This window comes from Dermochelys coriacea, chromosome 1 (assembly GCF_009764565.3).
Source record: "Dermochelys coriacea isolate rDerCor1 chromosome 1, rDerCor1.pri.v4, whole genome shotgun sequence".
NCBI lineage: Eukaryota > Metazoa > Chordata > Testudines > Dermochelyidae > Dermochelys > Dermochelys coriacea.
In genome coordinates this window covers 309,379,651-309,402,430 of record NC_050068.2, presented here as the reverse complement: position 1 = coordinate 309,402,430, position 22,780 = coordinate 309,379,651, and the positions used below count along the sequence as shown (strand labels likewise).

Here is a 22,780-nt window from a genome sequence, read left to right as displayed (position 1 = left end):
AGGGGTTACCTGTGCTGTGGCTTGCACTGCTTGAGCAGCTGCCATGGTAATAGCACCAGCTCCAGATCCTGAAGATAATGAGCCCAGGTTATATGATGCCAGTGGCTGAGAAGAGTTTGCATTGTATGCATTGTTGGAAGAGGATGATGAATTACTGTTTCGACACCCTAGATGAACAAAAACACATTTATGAAATTTAAAGTGAAACTAAAAATAGCTTTACATTTAGTAAGCAGAAAAAGTTACAAACAACAATCAAAGATTAGAAACTTCTCTTAACTTATAACAATGCTATAAGGAAGGGCTGGTCAAGACACATTGCTTATTACTGCCTCGCATAACAGCCAGTTTGATTTACCATCTTTGTTTGCCCCCTCATTGCATATCAAGACAATGTGGTCTGTGGAAGGGATTGTGCCTCATGTCAATCCTCACTAATCTCTCCAGTTAAGAAGCAGTAGCTGCTTTTTAATCTGAGTCCAGTGCAGTCTTTTGGTTGTAATTTTGATGGCTACAATTCACATCCTCAAAAAAGTGCAATTTAATACTACTGTAACAACCATACCACTCTTAACAGCAAAATAAATCATATATCCAAGAATATAAGGACTAGTACTTTAACACAATACCTGATTGCAGTTGTGAATTAATTGCTTTGTAAAGAAAGTGCAGTTTCCTAATATTTAGCTAGCATACACTTTAGGTAAAGTAGCAGGCCATGAATAGTGGACTATTAAAAATAGCAAAGCACTAAATACTCAAATTACCAAAGAGTCAGAGACACCACAAACCTCACTTACTTGTAAGTAAAAGTAGTCCTTATTTACAAATATGCCTCTTTCCCTTGAAATAATGTCACCAAGACCACTCAGTTTTCCTACAGCCCAACAGCAGGCTTGATAAGTGTTATTCACAAAATCAGGATCAGTTTACAAGACAACAGAGCTCAAATTAAAGGAGATAAAAGGAGAAGCAGCAATGAAATTGATCTGATGTTTTGCATACGACTCAAAACAATTCAGTTAGAGCTTAATATAATTACTGTGCTGACTTCTTCACCCCAAGGAAAAAGGCACTGTGAATGCATGCATCTTGAAAATGAACAGAAATTCAGAAAAGTTTTGAAGTTTTGTAGTTTTTTGAAGTTACAGTATACATGTAGCTTCCTTTCCTCTACATTAAAATATCTGACAATTCAACAAAAGGATTCTTTCTTCACTGCTGCTAAATAGCAGGTCTGACCTGCTTCCTAACAGCTGTGGTCCAACCTCCTCCCCACCACTTTGAAAGTAAAAACAGTAAAACAATTTTTTCCTCAAAGTAAGAAAAATTTAATTTTTGTGAATACACAATTATAATTTGAAATTTTTACTGTCCCTCCTCCAAGAGGTACAACAAAATAAAATTTGGCATTTAGATTACCTGGTGTATTTTCTTTAGAGGCATCTGAAGTGAGGGTAGACAAAAGAGCTTCAGATTTAAACTTCTTTTCAGGAACATGATCTGTTGTACTATGGTGAGAAGATGGATTATGCTTTCTTTCTGTATGAAAAAAACGTAATGTTTACTAGATTTTAAAATGAATGTAGTACTCAAAAAAGCAAAGAACTCAATAGCCTTTACCATAATCTGGAAAGAACAAACAGGTACTATAACCATACAGCTCTATTAACTGACTTCAGGCCCAACAGAAAAACCCTGACATTTCATTCTTGGGCCTCCCTTGAACAAATACTAACACCACTAAGTTGTGCCAAATGCTGGTGGGGTTTTTGAAATGTAGGCAAACAAGGGTTATGAGGAGAACTCAGAAAATACCTAATTCTGAACAAAACGTTATACATTTGAAATATTTCACCAATACATGTAGTAAAACTGAAGATGAAATGTTCAATTCCAGAAACTTACTCTCTACTGGAGTGTGCGAATGGGCATGATGGTTATTCACTGGTTGTGATGGTGTATCCAGTTCCAGAGAACCTAATTACAAAAGCAGCATAATTTAAATGCCAACCTCAAAATGATGCAGTGTAGTTAACTTTAACCTTTCAAGTCATCTTCACTTTTAGATATAAAATCCATCTTTAAGAGCTGTACAGTACAAAGAATAATTCCACAAAAACAGTTGTACTCATTTTAGCCATGAATCCTAGAGAAGGAGTTGGACTTCAAAGCACTGTCTATGCAGCTATTTTTAGAGCACCAGAGCAAGCCCCACCAGCACAAGTCTGTTGATCCAAACTGGGAGGCTTTTCCACTCGCTCCAAAATGCTGAATAGACAACCCTCAGTGTCAAGTGAATCTGAGACACCAAGGGATTGATCCAAGCCCATTGAAAGCAAAGGGAACCTTTCCACTAACTACACTGAGTTTCAGATCAGGCCTCAGAAGTCAGAAGACTCAGATAAGCCATTTTACTATGCTTTACTTGCTGGTTTGCTCCGAGATAGTTTTATGCTAGAGCATGGATTTTTTATTTGTGGTAGATTTTTTACAAAAAGATAGGACCTTAGAAACAATATTTTTCACCATGTGTCCAAGAGGTCTCAATCCATTAAAAACCACTCAAAAGTCAAAATCTCTATGGAACTGCATAAGCACTAGGACACAACTGCATTTTTAAGGCAAACATTCAGTTATTATCTACTTTTGGCTGGAAAAGAAAGACAGATCAAAAAGGAAGAATTTCCAAGTTCAGGGAATAACTCAAGGATGCAGAACCTATATTTAAGAGTCAAAGTTTCTTGTAGCACTAGACTTCAAGGAGCCCACACGATCAAGTGCTAGGGGAGGCTTTAATGACAAAGCAATCGTTAAGATAATATACAAAATAAAAAACATTTGTGTTCAAATTTATTCAACGTCATTTTGGATGAGCTGAAACCTATTCATCCTATCAATGTTAATTACTACTTTAACTTTATCTTATTTAGTTTATCTAATTACAGGACAACAGATTAGATTGTGAAAAGTGTCTAAATAATCCAAGAAAAGAACTATAGTTCAATAATTGACCTACCACTTCCACCACTTTTTTTTTTTTTTAAATGTAGATATTTGGGAATGAACACAGAAGTGCTCAGATGACTGAGACAAGAATTAATTTCAAAAGGACAGAACTAAACATCAAGGTTACATTTTGAGGATATTCTTGGTGTTCTAGCATTACTCATGTTATGGACTAGCTCAGTGCTTGCCCTCTTGTGAACTCAATTATACATATTTATTCTTTGGTCACTAAAATACTAGAACCTTTGACATTTCCTTTTTGAAAATGGAAAATCTGAAAAACTTTTTGGTAAAAAAGTTGAGCTATTCAACCTGCCGAAGCACATTTTCATTTCTAAATATTTAATATTCAGTTTTGTCATGAGTAACAGAAAGCTCATCTTTCTAATCCCTCTCTTGTCTGACTTAAGTTACTATCTTACTAGTTCTAGGATTGAAGGAAGCAGATGTTTAATCATTGTTCCACAATTAAAACAGTAGTTTTCCTTTAAGATTTACTTGAGTTGTATTTAGTCACTTAAGATGTTATACACATTGTCCTACTGCAAGCTAAACAAAACAATTATCTTTTACTGTAACTAACTGTTTCCAAAAAAAAGTTTCCAAAAAAAACCCGTAGAAAACGTTTACTGTTTGTTAAGCATTTGATTACCGACAAATTTAGCAAAAAGCATAATGTATCAACATAAAGGATTAAGGCCAGCCAAGGAAAAAAAGTAAAGTTACTTGTCCAAAGAGACTGGAACTTAGGTTGATGATCAAAGAAAATTATTATCGTTTTTTTTTTTTTGTACAATAGTTACCTAAGTGCACTCTGTAAAATGCTTTTTGAGGCATAACAACTTCGAGGAAACCCGGAGAAGAAATTTAGCCAACCAGGCATTTCTTTTAAGCACTCCTATTGCCATTCAGCACCCTCTACAAAAACTGGACATAATGCTAGTTTTCCTTTTAATCTTTGGGTCACATGCACTAGTCAGTCAATGCATCCAGGATTTTAAGTACAGGTGAGCAGCTTGTTTGATAGGCAGTAAGTAAGTTACACTTCACTTGTCCAGAGCAGGTTTTGATTGGCCTGAGCTTCTGGACAGTAGGATTTTCTAAAATGATCAGTTTTTTAAACTTAAATTAAGAACACATATGATTTATACAGCAAATATAAATTTTCAGTTGTGCAAGATTACGTTATTATAATTCTTATTTATGTATGATTCATATTACCTGATATATTAATAAATAATGCCTTAGCTTAACTTGATTTGGACCTAGTTATATAAGAAACTAAGCACCTTCTAGTTCTCAGATAACTAAAATAGTAATATAGGGAGCAATGCCTAAGCATATAAAGATGTTTTAAAAAATTAGATATATTTAAAAAGAGCTCCACGCCATAACAAAGCATTTAAGTTTAAACTTAAAACAGATATTGGAAACAAGCTGAAACAAACTGCTAACTTTTAGCAAAATCTTCTTTTGACAAACAAAATGTTACTTTCTTCAAAAGATAATGGAGTATACTTACGTCTTTCTAGTATTTCTGTAATCCCAGCATTATCTGCCTCAAGTTCCATTTTAAATTTAGCTAGTTCTTGGTCCAACTTTCTCAAGTGCCGGTCTACCTGTTTTAAAGCAGATCAATGATGACATCCAAAACTAGAAATTGTTTAACAGTGATAAAACTCTACAACCCTTCAGAGAATTTAAGAGTTTTGAATATTTAATGAGATGCATTAGAAGAATGAAGTTTGATAGACTTCAGTGATGTAGGGACTTACAAGAAGAAACTGCATAATACAATGCCTTCGGAAAAAACACCGAACTTAAAAACTGTCTTAATCTGTAATCAAACAACAGAACTAACAATGTATGTCACTATATTAGCAGATCAAAGCTATTTTAGCAATTATCAACTCACCAAGATAGTTTAAGATCATAAACCCATTAACAAACAGCAAAGAGAAAGGCAGACAAGAAATCATTAAGTGCCTTTGTAACATATTGTACAGGTTTTCAGTTTCCTTATTTTGTACCCCCATGGAATATATAATAAGGTTATTTAAGACTCTGCCAGCCCACACAACACATTAAAAAGCCACTTATCTGATGTATCCTCATCTTCCCCATATTATTCTGTTAATACAGTTAGGATTTTAAATTATTTTATATTTAAAGAGTACAAGTTCAACATTACAGCAATAATTAAAGGTTTGACTTGTGCACACATGCAATGAAAATTCATTGATGCATTTAAAAAAAAGAAAAAAGAGCGCGCACGCAACATAGTCCATCATTCACCGACACCACTATACTTTTTGCATAAAACAAAACAAAACATTTTAAATGAAGTGAAAACATGGATGTTTAAGCTCTAACTGTGACTTTCACTTTTTAAAACAAGTTTAGTTTACCTTTCAGACATTACTATAGTAACAACTTTTTTGTTAATACTTCTGTAATGTGCAGGTAAGATAATAAATAGTTCCCCATATAACAAAGTTTAGAATTCTTCAAGACAATTGTGTTATTCATTTTAATCCTTTTGTTTACTTACCAAGTCATAAATCTGATTTGCCAATTGTACCTTCTCATCTGCATCTTCCAAAGCTTTATAGTAATCCTGTTAAGAGATTTTTGGTAAAATGATCAAAATAACTTGAGTGGTTCTTTTATGAATAATTACTGAATTCCTCATTTTGATTTATGTATTTCATAGTGAATTACAAATCCGATATAATTTACTGCTTAGCCTTTAAAAAATATTCTATAAAGACAAATCTCTCAATGATTAATTCACCTACATTTTTAAGTAATATTACTTGTCATTTATCTTTTCTAGAGCAAAAACAACAGAACAGAACCAGAGTATGAAAAGTGCTGACATATTCTCCCTGCTATATTTATGATCTCATTACACAAATTAGTTTATTGTAAGAAAGCAAACCTGGGCCAACTTGTTCCACTCTATATTAACACATACATAAACTGATAGAATGAGCTAATATCCAGCATGTTAAATTGTGTGCCACTTCAAAAGGAGCTTTAATAAAAAGTGAATACTTTCACTCATTGTAGATTGCTGATTGGCCCTCTAAAATAATATGCTCCACTCCCTTGTCATTCAAAAAGCAAATTAAATATAGCTTTGAAGGGAGTTAAGTTCAGCACTGAAGCCCGTTCTACACTAGTTAGGATGACGCAAGGCACTTATGTTGACCTAACTCTGTAAGCTACACTAAAATGTTGCTCCCGACGATGTAACTCACCCACTACACCAACTGAGTAACTCTATCTCCCGGAAAGGCATAGCTCTTAGGTCGATGTAGTTAGACCAACGCAGTGTCAGTGCTGACACTGTTACTTACATCGACTTTAGCGGCCTCCAGGAAGTGTCCCACAATGCCCCACCCATGACTAATACGGTCACCGTTTAGAATTTTGCTGCCCAGAAGCCAGTACAGAGGTACATGACCCTCCCCTTTAAACCCCTACAAATTTTTTAAATTCCATTTCCTGTTTACTCCATGTGGAGAGCTCATCTAGCAATTGCCCAGCTGAACATGCTGCAAACACACTCCTGTCTGGAGTACACAGGAGATGGTGGATCTCCAGAATCTGTGAGGAGAAGAGGCTGTGCTGGCACAGCTCTGATCCAGCCATAGAAATGCCATACATCTATGATCAGATCGCTCGGGGCACGGAGGAGAATGGATTCAAGAGGGGCCTGTAGCAGTGCCGCATGAAAGCCAAGGAGCTGCGGCAGGTGTACCAGAAAGCAAAGGTGGCTAAGTCTCTCTGGTGTGGAGTCACAGACATGCCACTTTTACAAAGAGCTGCTTGCCCCAAAGGTCCTGTGGATACTTCAGGGTAGCGGGAGTCACAGGCCTCCAGAGTGAACAGTGAGGAGAAGGCGTTAGACAAGGAAGAGGGCGACAGTCGATGGGGGAATCCAGTGGTGCAGAGAGCCAAGACCTGTTTTTCACTCCAGAGCAGTCCAGCATGGGCGAGCCTGATGCAGGGGAAGGACCTTTTCGTAAGTATGCAGTTTGGTTTAATATTGAAGGGACACATCTGTTCATTTACTCATGCTAGAAGAGGTAGTGAAATAACCAACAGAGGTAGAGTCACTGCTTCTCATTCCCCTGTACAGTTAAGCAGAAGGGGCCCTGCAGAACAGTTTATGTGCACTGGGATACCCCGTGAATCCTCCACAGAGGTCTTGAGGAAACTTCCCTGGAGGTAGTCTGTAATCCTCTGATGAAGATTTCTGGGGAATGCTGCCTTATTTCTTTCACTGCGGTAGGACACTTTTTTACACCACTCAGCAATTACTTCAGCAGGCAGTATTGCAGCACACAGGCTAGCGGCACATGGACCCGGTGTGCAGCTGGATGCATGTAGGAGTTGTTTCCCTTTCAGCCTCCATTACCCTCAGAAGTGCAACATCAGGCCAAGTAACTACCGCCTTGTGGTCTTGTGGTTCTCTCCATCCACACCAGCAGAGTGGCTCAGCCAGATAAGAAGGAGAAAGAAGACGTGGGATGACATGTTCCAAAGAGAATCCGTAAGCCTCTGGTGCTTCAGATACCTAGCACAGGGCTTGGAGGACTACCCTCGAGGACAGCATCGACAGGGACAGAGCAGAGAGGAGAAAAGCACAGGAAAAGGAGAGAGACATGCAGTATGAGATGCTAGCGCTTTTCTAGCAGCAAACAGACATTCTGGAGGCTCTTGTTGACCTTCATGTTCAACAGACCCATGCTTGCCTCCCTCTGCAGCCCATTGATAACTGCATTCCAGAACCTCCCTATCCCCCACCCCACATTCTACGTGGCATCTGGGAACACAAGAGTACCCATACCACTCCACCCCGGGGGAGATCACAGACTATCACAGCTGCACAGACACTGACCTGACACACACACAGCTGGTGAATGTGTTTGTGAAATAAAAATGACTGTTTTTCCCCCTCAAAGGCTCTTTTACCTCTATTTATAAAGTTTCATTCAGTTAGAAATGTGCCCGTTTGCATGGGTTTGGAAACTTAATTCATCTTTATTAATTCAAAATTTAGGGTGGTTGGGACTGATATCATTCACAGATAACAGCAATAGGTGCATTTGCAATGTTATATTATTATAGACTCATTACAAGATTGTCATAAACATACAGCTAAGGGTAGCCAAGAATTCCTCCTTTCTTGTAAGGGGTTAAGAAAGCTCAAATAGCCTGGTTGGCATGTGACCAACAGGACCAATGGGGAAAGAAGATATTTTCAAAACTTGGGAGGGAGGAAGATTTTGTTTGTACTCTTTGTTTTGTGTGGGGGTTCTCTCTTGGGACTGAGGGGGGCCAGACAGAAATCTATCTTCTCCAACCCATCCCAATCCAAGTCTCCAATATTGCAACCAGTATAGGTAAGCCAGGCAAGGCGGATTAGTTTATCTTTTGTTTTTCTTGTAAATTTTCCCTGTGCTAAGAGGGAGGTTGATTCCTGTTTTCTGTAACTTTAAGGTTTTGCCCAGAGGGAAATACTCTGTGTTTTGTATCTGAATACCCTGTAAAGTATTTTCCATCCTGATTTTACAGAGATTATCTTTTACCTTTTTTTTTTTTTTAAATAAAAATCCTTCTTTTAAGAACCTGACTGATTTTTCCATTGTTCCAAGACCCAGGAGTCTGGGTCTTTGATCATTTTGTAACCAATTGACTAGGATATTAATCTCAAGCCTCTCCAGAAAAGGGGGTGTAAGGGCTTGGGGGGAGTACTGGGGGAAGAGGAACTCCAAGTGGTCCTTTTCCCTGGTTCTTTGTTAAATCACTTTGTGGTGGCGGCAACAGCATTACTTAAACCCAAGGTACAAGGGAGAATTTGTGCCTGGGGAGTTTTTAACCTAAGCTGGTAGAAATAAGCTTAGGGGGTTTTTCATGCGGGTCCCCACGTCTATACCCTAGAGTTCAGAGTGGGGAGGGAACCTGACCGTTCATACCAGGGTGCAAAAAAAAAACTCAAACCAAAACAAAAAACCCCAAAACAATGCCAGGCAGAGAAACCTACAGCAACACACATTACTATGACTCACTATTAAAATGGTCTTTCAAAGCCCCCCTGAGCCATAAAGCAGCTCCCTGTTGAGCTCTTCTTATAGCCCTGGTATTTGGCTGCTCAAAATTAACAGACAGCCACTCCACCTCCGCCCTTCACGCCAGCAGAAACTTTTCTCCCTTTGCTTCACAGTAGGCAGCTATAATCGAGATTTTTTTTTTCCACTGAGGTCTAATCTCTTGAGTAGACAGTACCAGCCAAAAGGCCGAAGACACATTCAACAATGATTCTACATCTGTTGAGCCTCTAGTTGAAGCACTCTCGGCTGCTGTCGAGGTGGCCAGCGTACAGCTTCATGAGCCATGGGAGCAAGGGTTAGGCTGGGTCTCCCAGGATCACCATTGGCATTTAAACATCCCCAGTGGTAATCCTCTGGTCTGGAAAGAAAGAACCTGTTTGCAGCTTTCTGAGCAGGCCTGTGTTCTTAAACATGCGTGCTTCATGTACCTTCTCTGACCAGCCTGTGTTGATGTTGGTAAAACATCCCTGGTGATCCACTAATGCTTGCAGTACGATAGAAAAATAGTCCTTTCTGCTGATGTACTCTGTGGCAAGGTGGTCCAGTACCAAAATAGGGATATGCATACCATCTATCGCCTAACCACAGTTCAGGAACTTCACTGCTGCAAAACTATCCACTATGTCCTGCAAATTGCCCAGAGTCAGAATCCTTTGTAGCAGGATGCGATTAACACAAATTTGCATCACAGCAACCCCATGTGGATTTCCCAACTCCGAACTGATTCCTGGCTGACGGGTAGCAATTGGGCGTTGCCCACTTTCACACAGCTATCACCCCTCCCTTCTCCATTATCAGTGGCAGCTCTCATTCTGGCACTCCTGTGCCAGAGGCTGGGGCAAGCTTCGCACACACTTCCAGGAATGTGGCCTTGCACAGCCAAAAGTTCTTCAGCCACTGCTCATTGTCCCATGCTTACATAACGATGCAATCCCACCAGTTAGAACTTGTTTCTTGGGCCCGAAACCGGTACTCCACTGTCTGCAGTTCCTCCGTGAATGCCAACAACAACCTTGAATTGTGTCTTTCTATGTCCCACAATAAGCTAGCCTCCAAGTAATCGTCATGTTTCCCACAGCTCCACTGGCAGATCTGCAAATACTGCAGGATCAGGCTTGTGATCACAATGCTCACCACAATAGTGCAGAGCTGTGCAAATCCATGCTTCTCAAAGAGATGACAGACAGACGGGTTTGAGGGGCTTTTGAAAGCGGCACGAAATGTTATGGGATGCAAATAAAATTATGGAATGGAGAGACCTGCATCATGGAACTTGAAACCATGTTCCCAGTCACCCCTGCATGATTTGTTTACCCCAAGGAGGCACTACAAACCTTTCCCAAAGCATCCTGCGCTAGATGTTGGCAACTTGCACAGTGGGATAGCTACCCATGTTGCACTGCTCTCTGCATCGATGCGAACGCTATTAGTGAGGATGTGCACGCTGACACAAGGAACATAGCGTGGACATGCAAAAGCAATTTAATTACTGCCTCAGCTGTATGTCGACGTAACTTAGATCAACTTAATTTTGTAATGTAGACTTGCCATGAGACCCTGTCTATAGTAGACAACTGCACTGATTTAACTAAATACATCTAAAACTGATCTAGTCAAACTGGTATAAACCCCTATAAAACAGACACTTAAAATTTGTTTAAGCCTTGCTTATCAAGTTAGCTGTACGTTTAAACTGACGTGTCTTAACCTGGTACAAATCCCTGTGTAAACTAGATAGATTTAAAATCTATTTTTGTTAAACTAGTGCAACTTTCTAGCACAAATATTTAGCTTCTCTCCTCTGCAGAAAGGTCCAAGGGAGACTGAAAACTATCCTGCTTAGCTAACATACTGGGTGAAGTCTTGGCCCCACTGAAGTTAATGGGAAAACTTCCACTAACTTCAATGGCATCAAGTTTTCACCCCATTATAAAGGATTCCATTCATGTTAGTTAAGGAACAAACAGAATTCAAAAGACCTTTAGCTTCCTCGTATCAGATGAATGTAGTCTCGTTACATACTTACATTTGGGTTTTTCGGTACAATACCTATCTAAACCACTCAAGCTGACATTCTCATTCCACCAGTGCAAAAAGCTTAGAACCAAACCACCACTAAGGCCTGGTCCGCATTTAAAAATTACACTGACCTAACTACATCACTCTGAGCTGTGAAAAAATGTCATCTGGTGAGGAACAGACACAAGATCCAAGGGAGAAAAATCTTATGGACCTCAGGTCATCCAGGGCTGTGAGTGGATTATGCTTTCATAATCTTGATCCCTGCCTGATTACTGATAAATTGAGTTTCATACTGGGGAGTCCTTGTGCAACCTAATTAGGTCAACTTAATCATCACTGTGGTGCAGTTAGGTCGACAGAAGAACTCAGGTGGATTATCTATGTGGATGGAAAAACCCCTTCTGTGGATATAAGAAGTACCTACACTGCAGTGGCACAGCTGCAGCATCGCAGGTCTGCAGTATAGACATGGCCTCAGTGTTCCAGCTCCACAAGCTGAAACTCAATTTATCTGTAATCAGTTGGGACTCAACGTGATTTCGCTCCCATGAAAGCATAGCCCACCACAGCACCAGATGACCTAAGGTCCAGAAAAAATCCCCCCCATGGATCCTGAGTCTGGTCCTCACCAAATGTCCCTTCAGACTACTTTCTGGGTCAAGCATCACCCTATAGCAATTCAGCTCCATCTAGAGGTTGGCAAAGAATACAACCCATTGGATGTAATACCGACACTGACAACTGATGTCATTTAGGGGTTGAGTAAAGGTGATGAAACCACCTTACATAAGGGTTTCTGAAGGATCTAAGGGAAGATGCTTCTACTAAGGCTCAGAACAATTCCCTCCAAAGAAAGTCAGGGCATTTATTCTGTTTCATCCCTTACACGTACGGGAGTGGGGGGTAAGATGATGTGGCTCTTGTTATTACTGATCACCCTATCACTGACCTGACTGGCTGATGTCACTTCATATTTCTAGCATTTCAAACGAACACTACACTGTACTGACAAAAAAAAAAAAAAAAATGGAGGAAAGCTTCTCAATTAGTGCCAACTTTCCTTTTCTTAGGTTTCAGAGAAGCAGCCGTGTTAGTCTGTATTCGCAAAACGAAAAGGAGTACTTGTGGCACCTTAGAGACTAACAAATGTATTAGAGCATAAGCTTTCGTGAGCTACAGCTCACTTCATCGGATGCATTTGGTGGAAAAAACAGAGGAGAGATTTATATACACACACACACACAGAGAACATGAAACAATGGGTTTATCATACACACCGTAAGGAGAGTGATCACTTAAGATAAGCCATCACCAGCAGCAGGGCGGGGGGGAAAGGAGGAAAACCTTTCATGGTGACAAGCAATTCCAGGCTCCAGAGGAGCAGTGGGGGGTGGTCGCAAAAGAAAAGGAGTACTGCTCCTCTGATATTCTTGTTAACTGCTGGAATTAGCCGACCTTGCTTGTCACCATGAAAGGTTTTCCTCCTCCTCCCCTCACCCCCCCCCTTGCTGGTGATGGCTTATCTTAAGTGATCACTCTCCTTACAGTGTGTATGATAAACCCATTGTTTCATGTTCTCTGTGTGTGTGTATATAAATCTCTCCTCTGTTTTTTCCACCAAATGCATCCGATGAAGTGAGCTGTAGCTCACGAAGGCTTATGCTCTAATAAATTTGTTAGTCTCTAAGGTGCCACAAGTACTCCTTTTCTTTTTCCTAGTAAGTGCAATTTGGCGCACTCAAAGCCTAATTCAGGCCACAGTTCTCAACACTTTACAGTCAAAATTAAGGGAAATTAATATTAAACTACCAATCTCTGAGTTATATATTTTTTTAAAACATGACCCACTCCTGTAATGTCCTTACCTTTTTGATTGATGTCATTTGTTCTTCTCTCCATTCAGGTTTGTTTTTCTTTGCATTCATAAAAAATTCATTTACTCTTTGTTCTAGTTGATCCATTGCATCTGCAGCACACAGAAGATTAAAAGAGTGTTACCATCTCACATATACAAATGCCGTGTATTTTGAACAGGGTGGTGGGTTTTTCCTTAAACCAAGAAGAATTGGCGGCATGTTTTATCAAAACTACTAGAGAAAAAACAAGCAGCTGAGCGAGGGAGAGAATTATTTACCTTGCAATTCTGCTTCGTGGAAGTCATTTGGGTAGGATTCTCACTCCAGGATATTGTGCTCTCCAGCATGAGACAAGCAGGGCTCCAAGTTCTAAAGGTTTTTTTGGTCCCTAAGACCAGTGGCAGCAAGCTGAAGCAAGCCCCAAACTTCTCACCCAGCTTTAAACTGCTGACCTTGGAACTTTCCAGCCAATTACAATTTGAGCAGGAAACAAAGTATCCTCCTAAGAAATAAAGTCAGATAGAAAACCAAATAATTTAAAAATGAGTGCCTCAAAAAGGTAGAGCAACAAACAGAGAAGAGAAAAACCCATCACCTTCATATCAAGTTCCCCTCCAACTATGTGAGGAAGTGGGAAACTATGTGAAAGTCCTGCCAGAATGGTATCCTCAATGAAGTAGAATTGCAAAGTAATTCCCCATTCTTGCCAGATACCACCCGAGGAAGGATTCGGACTTATGTGACATCTACAGCTTAAGAGATGACAAAAAAGGAAAAACTAAAGCCACTAATTCCACAGCCGTCAGCATGAACAAGGAAAATACCTTGTTTGGTTCATTTCTTAAAACAAGGAATGGAAATCTCCCAAAACCAGCAAGCTTAATACTTCAGCCTGAGGTAGTGTTTAAACAAACAAAAAAGCTTTCAAAAGCATTTGATCAGCTGAAATAGGGAACATCCCCCACAAAAAAAACAACAACAAAAAACAAATTAAGAGGGCAAGAAAAGTTAAGGTTTCCTTATTTTGGAATTAGATTCTGCAAGACCAAGAGACCGAAAGGCCAAATCCAAGTTACAGAATTTGGTAAAATGTATGGAACAAGGACAATGACTACTTTGCACATGAACTGAGATAGAAACATTTTCAGGTGCAACAGCTGAGGTCACCCTGCCTCAATAACATGAACCTTGAACACACACTTCCAGTTTCAGGCCAGCCACTTGACACCATTGCAAAATATGATCTCACAGCTCCAATTGCTGGTATTGTGCAGAAATTGGAGTCAAATAAAATATGAAGTGGACCTGGCTTTCTAAGGGATTTAGTCAATCCATGAAAACTCCTGAGAGATCTTTTGGCATCTAACATATAGAAAAGAGCCTCACCAAGATGGGAATGAACCCCGGAAATAGTGCTGGAAAGATGAAAGGCTCATTAGTATAGAGCTTTGACAAAACCTCAGAAAGGAGTCTCACATGAGTCTATAGCACAACTTCTAAAATTTGGGGTAAGGTATTCCAGTCACTAAAGCCTGAAGCTTGCTCACTTTATGGACTGATTATATGAAGGAAAGTCAACTTTCATGTAATTAACCTAGACTCACATATACTGAATGGTTCAAGAGGAAATTTCATCAGTTTTTTTCAGACCTACTTTAAAGGAGGTCCCGAAGAGCGTCAAGCCCTGCAAGAACCTGACAAGTGGCTGCAGAGACAGCAGTTTATCACAGGCTGAAAAAGCTACCACATAGACTCAGACTGAATAAGCCTTTTATTGAACTCAGAAAGAAGAAAAATGTAGTCAAGTAGTTTCTGAGCAGGGCAAATCAAGGGTTCTATGCATGCCTATGTGTACACCACATAATTTCCACTTGCTTTTTTAAATCCTTTGAGGAAATGGCTTTCAAGAAGCCAGCGAGACAATACACCACTATATATTGAGGACTTTTGAAAACCTAGTCTTACAGCCCATGCAACAATGGCTCATGATCAATATGCCAAAAGAGCTTATTCTCCCTTTCCCACCAAGACAATAGATGTATTCAAAAGAATAAAGTGGCCAGTTATCTAAATACTCCAGAACCATTAAAAAGCCAAATTTTTTGCTGGTTTAGTATCTTTTGGCCTCAGTTGATGTTCACTGTGAAGCCAAGCCTTGAACTCTGTCATGGTTATAGAAGGCTGCTTTTGAATCAGAGGTTTTCCCTCCCTTCCTTTGTGGGAGGGGGGGGCCAAGAGAATGAAGGGTGGCCTTTTCATTCTTTGTCTTCTTAATTCCTCAAGATCTGCTACAGGATACATCCTCCAACTTTTTCTTGATCCTCCGATAGCAGCCCTTATGGGCCAACTTTTTAAAGGTTGTGGCTCTTCTCCTGGGCAAAGGATTTTACCAGGGCAGAGGCATTTTCCAGATGTTGGCCTTTGGCTATATAGGCCTGGTAATCCATGACTTGAAGCATTGAAGTTAAAGACTTTAAACACTTCACTTGAACAAATTCCCATGCTGAGTCTCAGGAGACTGTTCACCATTCTGTTGTTCTTTGCTCTGGCCATGACTGTGATGGGCAAGACAGCCAGCCATGTTATACTTTTCCATAACTACCTAGTAATGAGAAGTCTCCAATCCCCCAGGTCAAAGATATGGTGCAAGAGTAATTTTAACTCTAACAGAAGGGGGTTCCTGGCCCAGATATCTCTCAGTTGTGGCTCTTGTAAATTTCTAAGCCAGCACCAATTCAAGTCAGTTGACTTACACAACTGTTTTAAAAGTTTTGGGAATGTGGGACCCTCACATTGAATCATTATCTTGCCGCATCCCAACAGTCCTCTGGTTTATCTGTGGTGTCCAACTTGCAGCCATGATCACAAGCAGCTGGACTGGAAAAGATAAAAAGAGTGCCTGGAATTTCCACAATGCTTTGGGAGGTTTTGACCCCGACTGCACAAGAATCACTGGGGTAACCAAGGTCTGAGTCAAAGATTTTTCTGTTGACTCCCAGGACACTGGGGCTGATCTTGGTATAAAAAATGCTCTAACTGTGTGAAGAGATTCACCAGCTTCCTAAGCAGCACATGATCATGAATGGAAAAGAGATATTTGTGGTCTCAATTTGAAGCTGCCCAAGTCAAAGGGCTGCTGGTTTTCTCTTGGTGCCACCTATTGACATTTTAAGGAGAAACAACGCCTTACTTAACAAGCCATAATTCAGTACCAATGACATCAAGCCATGAAGCCTAGAGAACACTAAGGCTGAGACGCACGTCAGAGTCTCTGGTTTTAGAGGGCTGGTTCAGCATGCTTCAACAGAGACTGTGAAATTGACCAACCAGACTCACCAGGCAACATGAAGTCCCAATGCTCACACATCAAGACTGGCTCAGGCTTTACTTCAAAAGCCTATGATTTGACCTATTGCTAGACTTATCGAAGTCTTCAGGGTTGTGCTTCAAGGTGGTGTTCCCCATACATGAGTTCACTGGATTACTGCAAACAGATCTAACACCTATACACTGCATGCCCAAACCACTTTACTTGCTCATCCATTACAGACTGTCTCAAGGATGTATTCTGATGCTACAGAGTTGTCTTCCTCCCTATCTAAGGAATCAACAGACAACATATGGAAAATCAAAGTAAAATTATTTAAAGTACGATGCTTCACAGCTTAGCGTCTGAATTCACAAAGGCTTTGCGAAGAACTATACCAAAGCAGAGACCTAATCATGGGCAGAAATCTCTCCATGGTATCCTGTCACAGAAGCCCGACAGGCAACAAGAGGTCAAGGGAGTCCAAAAGGTATGGGTCCTGAAAACAAAAAAAGTAGGGCTGTCAATTAATTGCAGTTAACTCATGCGATTAACTCACAAAAATTAATTGCGATTAATCACAGTTTTAATTGCACTGTTAAGCAACAGAATACCAATTGAAATTTATTAAATATTTTGGATGTTTTTCTACATTTTCATATATATTGTATTCTGTGTTGTAATTAAAATCAATGTGTATATCATTTTTATTACAAATATTTGCACTGTAAAAATGATAAAACAAAAGAAATAGTATTTTTCAATTCACCTCACACAAGTACTGTAGTGAAATCTCTTTGCCATGAAAGCACAACTTACAAATGAAGATTTTTCCCCCTTTTATAACTGCACTCAAAAACAAAACAATGTAAAACTTCAGAGCCTACAAGTCCACTCAGTCCTACTTCTTGTTCAGCCAATCGCTAAGACAAACAAGTTTGCTTACATTTATGGAAGATAATGCTGCCCTCTTCTTATTTACAATGTCACCTGAAATTGAGAACAGGCGTTCTCACGGCACTGTTGTAGCTGGCATCGCAAGATATTTACATGACAAATGTGCTAAAGAGTCACATGCCCCTTCATGCTTTGGCCATCATTCCAGAGGACAGGCTTCCATTCTGATGACGCTTGTTAAAAAAATGAGTTAATTAAATTTCTGACTGAACTCCTTGGGGGAGAATTGTATGTCCCCTGCTCTGTTTTACCTGCATTCTGCCATATATTTTAGATTATAGCGGTCACGGATCGTGACCTAGCACATTGTTCATTTTAAGAATGAACAACTTTCACTGCAGATTTGACAAAATGCAAAGAGGGTACCAAAGTGAGATTTCTAAAGATAGCTACAGCACTTGACCCAAGGTTTAAGAATCTGAAGTGCCTTCCAAAAATCTGAGAGGGATGAGGTGTGGAGCATGCTTTCAGAAGTCTTAGAAGAGCAACACTCCGATGCGGAAACTACAGAACCCAAACCACCAAAAAAGAAAATCAACCTTCTGCTAGTGGCATTTGACTCGATAATGAAAATGAACATGTGTCAGTCTGCACTGCTTTGGATAGTTATTGAGCAGAACCGTCATCAACATGGATGCATGTGCCCTGGAATGGTGGTTGAAGCATGAAGGGACATAAGAATCTTTAGTGCATGTGGTATGTAAATATCTTGCCATGCTGGCTAGAGCAGTGCCATGAGAACACCTATTCTCACCAGCAGGTGACACTGTAAATAAGAAGCCGGCAGCATTATCTCCTGCAAATGTACACAAACTTGTTTGATCGACTAGCTGAACAAGTAGTAGGACTGAGTGGACTTGCAGGCTCTAAAATTTTACATTGTTTTATTTTTGAATTCAGTTTTTTTGGTGCAAAATTCTACATTTGTAAGTTCAATTTGCATAATAAAGAGATTGCACTACAGTACTTCCATTAGGTAAATTGAAAAATACTATTTCTTTTGTTTTGTTTTTTTTACAGTGCAAATACTTGTAATAAAAAATAAATATAAAATGAGCATTGTACACTTCGTATTCTGTGTTGTAATTGAGGTCAATATATTTGAAAAAAAATAATACATGGTATTCTATTATTAACAGTGCGATTAATCAATCACTTGACAGCCCTAAAAAAAGTAAATATAATGACTGAACCATAAGTGGACAGCAAAAAGGAATCCCAAGAGGATACTCAAATAAAAGTGGATGCCTGACAAAGCACAGGTAGGGTACCAGCAGAAGTGGAAGGGGACTTGCAGGGAGCTCCTTCACCAAGCAGGCCAGGAGGAGAGGTTTCAGAGGCGGCACTCAGCCGCCTACGGGGCGGGGGGGGGGGGGGGGCGCAGGGACTTGAGGGCCAGAAATGCAGTTTGGGACGTGCCACCTTGTCTTGCCCTAGGGAGCAGCACAAGACCCAGCAATGAAACTCCTGCCCACTGTCATTGCCGTAGGGCATCGGCAGAGCCGAATTCAACCCGGTGTCATTTCAACACACCCGGCGCTCCCCAGCGCCGCGGGCTGCTCAGGGTCACGAAGCAGCCGGCGACGGAAGGGAAACAGCTCGGCACGTTTCCGCCGAGCACGCTCCGCCCCTCGCTGCGTGAGGAGCCCCGGCTGCTCCCCAGCCCCGCACAGACCCTGCGCTGCGCGGGCTCCCGACCCGCCGCGGGAGTCGCCCAGGCCAAGCCCGCGGCAGCGGCAGGCGAGGCAGGCGAGGGGAGCGGGTACGAGCCGCGCTGCCGCCGGCGGCCCGCAGCGCCTGGGGCTGAGCGCGCCGGTCCGCGTCCGCCCCCCCGCCGGCGGGGTGGGCGGGGCTCACGTACTCTGCACCTGCAGATCCATCTCGCGCATCTCAGTGAACCTGTCGCGCAGATCCATGGGTAGCTGCTCGATCACTGCGGGGACACAGAGGGGAGGGGGGAGAGAGAGAGGAGTCAATCACCGCCGGGGGAGGGGGAGCTCCCGCGCCGCCCCCCCCCCCCCACTCCGCTCGGCCACCCGGCCGGGACCCCCGCCCCGCGCACACTCACTCTCCAGATAGTCCTCCAGGTACAGCATGGCGGCGGCGAGGCCAGCGCGAAGGGGCTTCTCGCTAACTGGGGACCGTCCCTTCCAATATGGCGCCGCCGCCAACAACACCAGCAGCTCGACTCGGCGAAAACAACATTGGCGGGGGACGGGGCTCGCTCCGGCCCTGCGCCGATTGGTTGCCTGCGCCTCTGACGTCCGCCGCGGCTGGCGCCCGCCCGCACCATCCTGGGAAACGTAGTTGCCGTGTGAAGGAGTGGGCAGGGACTACATGTCCCACAATGCACCGCCAGCAGCAGCTTCCCCGTCCCAGCAGAGGCGGGCTCGCTCCTGGGTTGAGGGGCGGGGCCAAGCAGAAGTTCCGCGGCGTTGAAGGGGGCTGGTGGGGCCAGCGGCGCGTGGCGCGGCGCCCTCAAGCCCTGGGGAGCTTTCCACCGGCTGCCACTGGCCCCAGCACCGCGTCCCCCTGCGCTCAGGCCCCGCCCAGGCTCGCTGTCACGCCCCATCCTTCAGCAGGCACCCCAGCCTCGTGCGCTCGGTTGCAATACCGGTCGCAAGCTTTTGGCACCTTGTCTGTCGGTCCTGTAGGAGAGCCACGGCCCAAACCTGAACGGGCAGTGGGAGGCCAGCGCTGTGCCTCCTCGCCACTTCCCATTGCATTCATGGTGCATAGCATTATTGGCCACAAGGCAAACACAGGCTCATGTCACACGTTGACTTTCCCTCTTAAAAACTTACACGAGCCAGAGGCAGCCATATCATGGCCAACTTTTATGGTATTTACTGTTTTTTTCTTAAAGCCCCAGTTCCTGGAGTCATGTTATTTGGTAAGACTCTCAGCTGTCATTTTTTTATAATTTAAAAAAAGCATAATTCTAGACCTTGTCAACAAAAAAAAAAGTTGAAAATGTAAACTCGGTGTGTCTCAAAAGGCCCCAAAAAACAGATGGCAAATAAAAAATGTATTTTATTTTAAACTTCATGGTTTTTAAACCAAACTAGTGATATTTTAGAGCATGACTTCATTTCTGAATGCTTGGAGTTGGCAATAATGCACTAACCCCCACATGGGTCCACAATATATATGTAACAAATAAATAGACCAAGTGTTTTATCCACATAACTCCATATATTATCACATGAATGGACTAATATGAAACTGCCCACTGTCCACACTCAGATATAATATAAAATATGGCATGGGCCTAACCCTAAGCCCACTGAAGTCAGTGAGACTAACAAATTTATTTGAGCATAAGCTTTCGTGAGCTACAGCTCACTTCATCGGATGCATTCCGAAGTGAGCTGTAGCTCACGAAAGCTTATGCTCAAATAAATTTGTTAGTCCCTAAGGTGCCACAAGTACTCCTTTTCTTTTTGCGAATATGGACTAACACAGCTGCTACTCTGAGACCTGAAGTCAGTGAGAATCTTTCCATTGAATTCACTGAGTCCTAAGTATAGGAAACAATGGCCCTATCACAGAGGAAATTACACTTGTTCAATTCTACTATAATCTTTCCTTCATCATTTACTACAAAAATGTCATTTTGGAATGAAGTTTTTATCTCAGTTCAAAGAAGACCAGGTTTTGCTCTTCTATTATTATTACCAGAGAATTTAGGAGCCCTAGTCATGTAACGGGTCCGCTAGGCACAAACAGAACAAAAAGATGATCTCTGCCCCAAACAACTTACAATGTCAATAGTTTGAGTTTGCCGGAGGGTAGTGGAGTTGCAAGTGGGATTGGTTTGTTAGCAGCATGAGAATTGCCATACCAGCGCAAGACCAGTGGTCCACCCAGTACATTATCCTGTTTCTATCCAGTGACTTGTATCAAATACATAAAAGGAAGGGGTAAGGATCTCTATACTGAAAATTTGAGTGGAAACCCTTCAAAGCTGGATTTCAGTTACATGAAGATGTACGTATACTTTTATCAATTTTAAAATGGTGTGTATAATTAGCTAAAATATAGTTTAACTTTAAGCCTCAAAACATGTTTCTGGTGTTTATTGGAGAATACTGTCTTTGCTAAGTTTGAAGAAAAATGGTACAGAACTAGGCTTGGCAGAATTTTTTTTTTTTATCATTTCAATAGATATTTGTTTATTTTAAGCATTTTTTATTTTTATTCACAATTCACAGTTACAGGAAATTATGAAGGGGTCCAAAATAAGGGATGTCAAACAATAATTATTTAATGACAGACGAGATTCAAAAAGTTAAAGCTTTGTAACTTAAAATACAAACTGTTAACATCACAGTATCAAAATATACAAAGTGAATATCCTTAAATCATAACCTAATAAGTTCTCAAGCATCATTTTTCTTACATTGCCTATCTGTAAATTTCAATTATCATCAATGGATACATTTTTCCCTGGTCTTATTTGTGTATGGTGAAACTGACATTTACTGGGGCGGGGGGGGGGGAGGACATTTATCAAGCCCATACATAAGAAGCTAAGCAATTTTTAAGAGTTCTATATCACCATGGGCCGTAGAATTTTCTCCACGCTGCCCTGACAATGAGCATTAACTCTTTCAGGAAGGACTGCAGATAGGTGATCAGTCTCTATACTCATTCTGTCTTTAGCTAGTCTGTGAACAAGTAATAATTAGTGCCAGCTGTGATGGTGGTTTTTGTGGTGTGGATATTTGTCTGAGACCATCAACTAATTTCATATAGGTACATTAACATTTGTTAGATGGTAATTTGTTCAGTCACTGTCAACCAGAAGACTTAGAGATGAAAAGTACCATACTCCAATCCTCTGAGCCATCCAGTCTTCCAAGTGCAATTTCTGATATGTAGGGCTAGGAACAGAATACAGCCTTTGGGGATTGTCATGGGGCAATTTGAAGTTGTGTGTGAGGAAACCATTTCTACCTATTTTTTTGAGTGTAGGACTCAGATTCCAATTTTTCTTGTACCTCTGGATGTATGGCTACCTACTCTCACATTGAAGTCAAAGGGCTCCACATGGATAGAGGACTCTACCCATTTAAAATCATAGGGGAAATCTGAAATGTTAGGGTCATTTTCTTTTAGATTTCAGATTAGCAGCCGTGTTAGTCTGTATTCGCAAAAAGAAAAGAAGTGAGCTGTAGCTCACGAAAGCTTATGCTCAAATAAATTTGTTAGTCTCTAAGGTACCACTAGTACTCCTTTTCTTTTAGATGTTGTTCACTCATGCTTTATAGTTTAGTGAAAGATATTATAAAGTCAAGTTGCATCTTATTTTGCTCCTTGAAAAGAAGAATCAGAGTCATAGGACTGGAAGGGAGATTGAGAGGTCATCCAGTCCAGTCTCCTGCACGCATGGCAGGACTAAGTATTATCTAGACCATCCCTGACAGGTGTTTGTTTAACCTACTCTTAAAAATCCCCAATGATGAGGTCCCACAACCTCCGTAGGCAATTTATTACAGTGCTTG

General features: G+C 41.3%; 1 protein-coding gene across 3 annotated transcripts in view; it reads right to left on the bottom strand.

Moving 5' to 3' along the window:
- Positions 1-19,477, bottom strand: part of ING3 (inhibitor of growth family member 3) — a 26,188-nt gene extending 6,711 nt beyond the window's left edge. Inside the window, exons 1-8 of one of the 3 annotated variants that reach the window (XM_038408866.2) lie at positions 19,342-19,477; positions 19,135-19,206; positions 13,019-13,119; positions 5,561-5,626; positions 4,532-4,628; positions 1,909-1,980; positions 1,423-1,542; positions 10-167 (exon numbers count right to left, since the gene is read on the bottom strand). In XM_038408866.2, the coding sequence (XP_038264794.1) occupies positions 10-167; positions 1,423-1,542; positions 1,909-1,980; positions 4,532-4,628; positions 5,561-5,626; positions 13,019-13,119; positions 19,135-19,206; positions 19,342-19,369 (714 nt within the window). In that variant the 5' untranslated portion in view covers positions 19,370-19,477. Of the gene's footprint in view, positions 1-9; positions 168-1,422; positions 1,543-1,908; positions 1,981-4,531; positions 4,629-5,560; positions 5,627-13,018; positions 13,120-13,287; positions 13,512-19,134; positions 19,207-19,341 lie in introns of those variants that run through there. The other 2 variants (XM_038408913.2, XM_043495665.1) reach the window with 2 other exon arrangements.
- Positions 19,478-22,780: the final 3,303 nt, after the last annotated feature.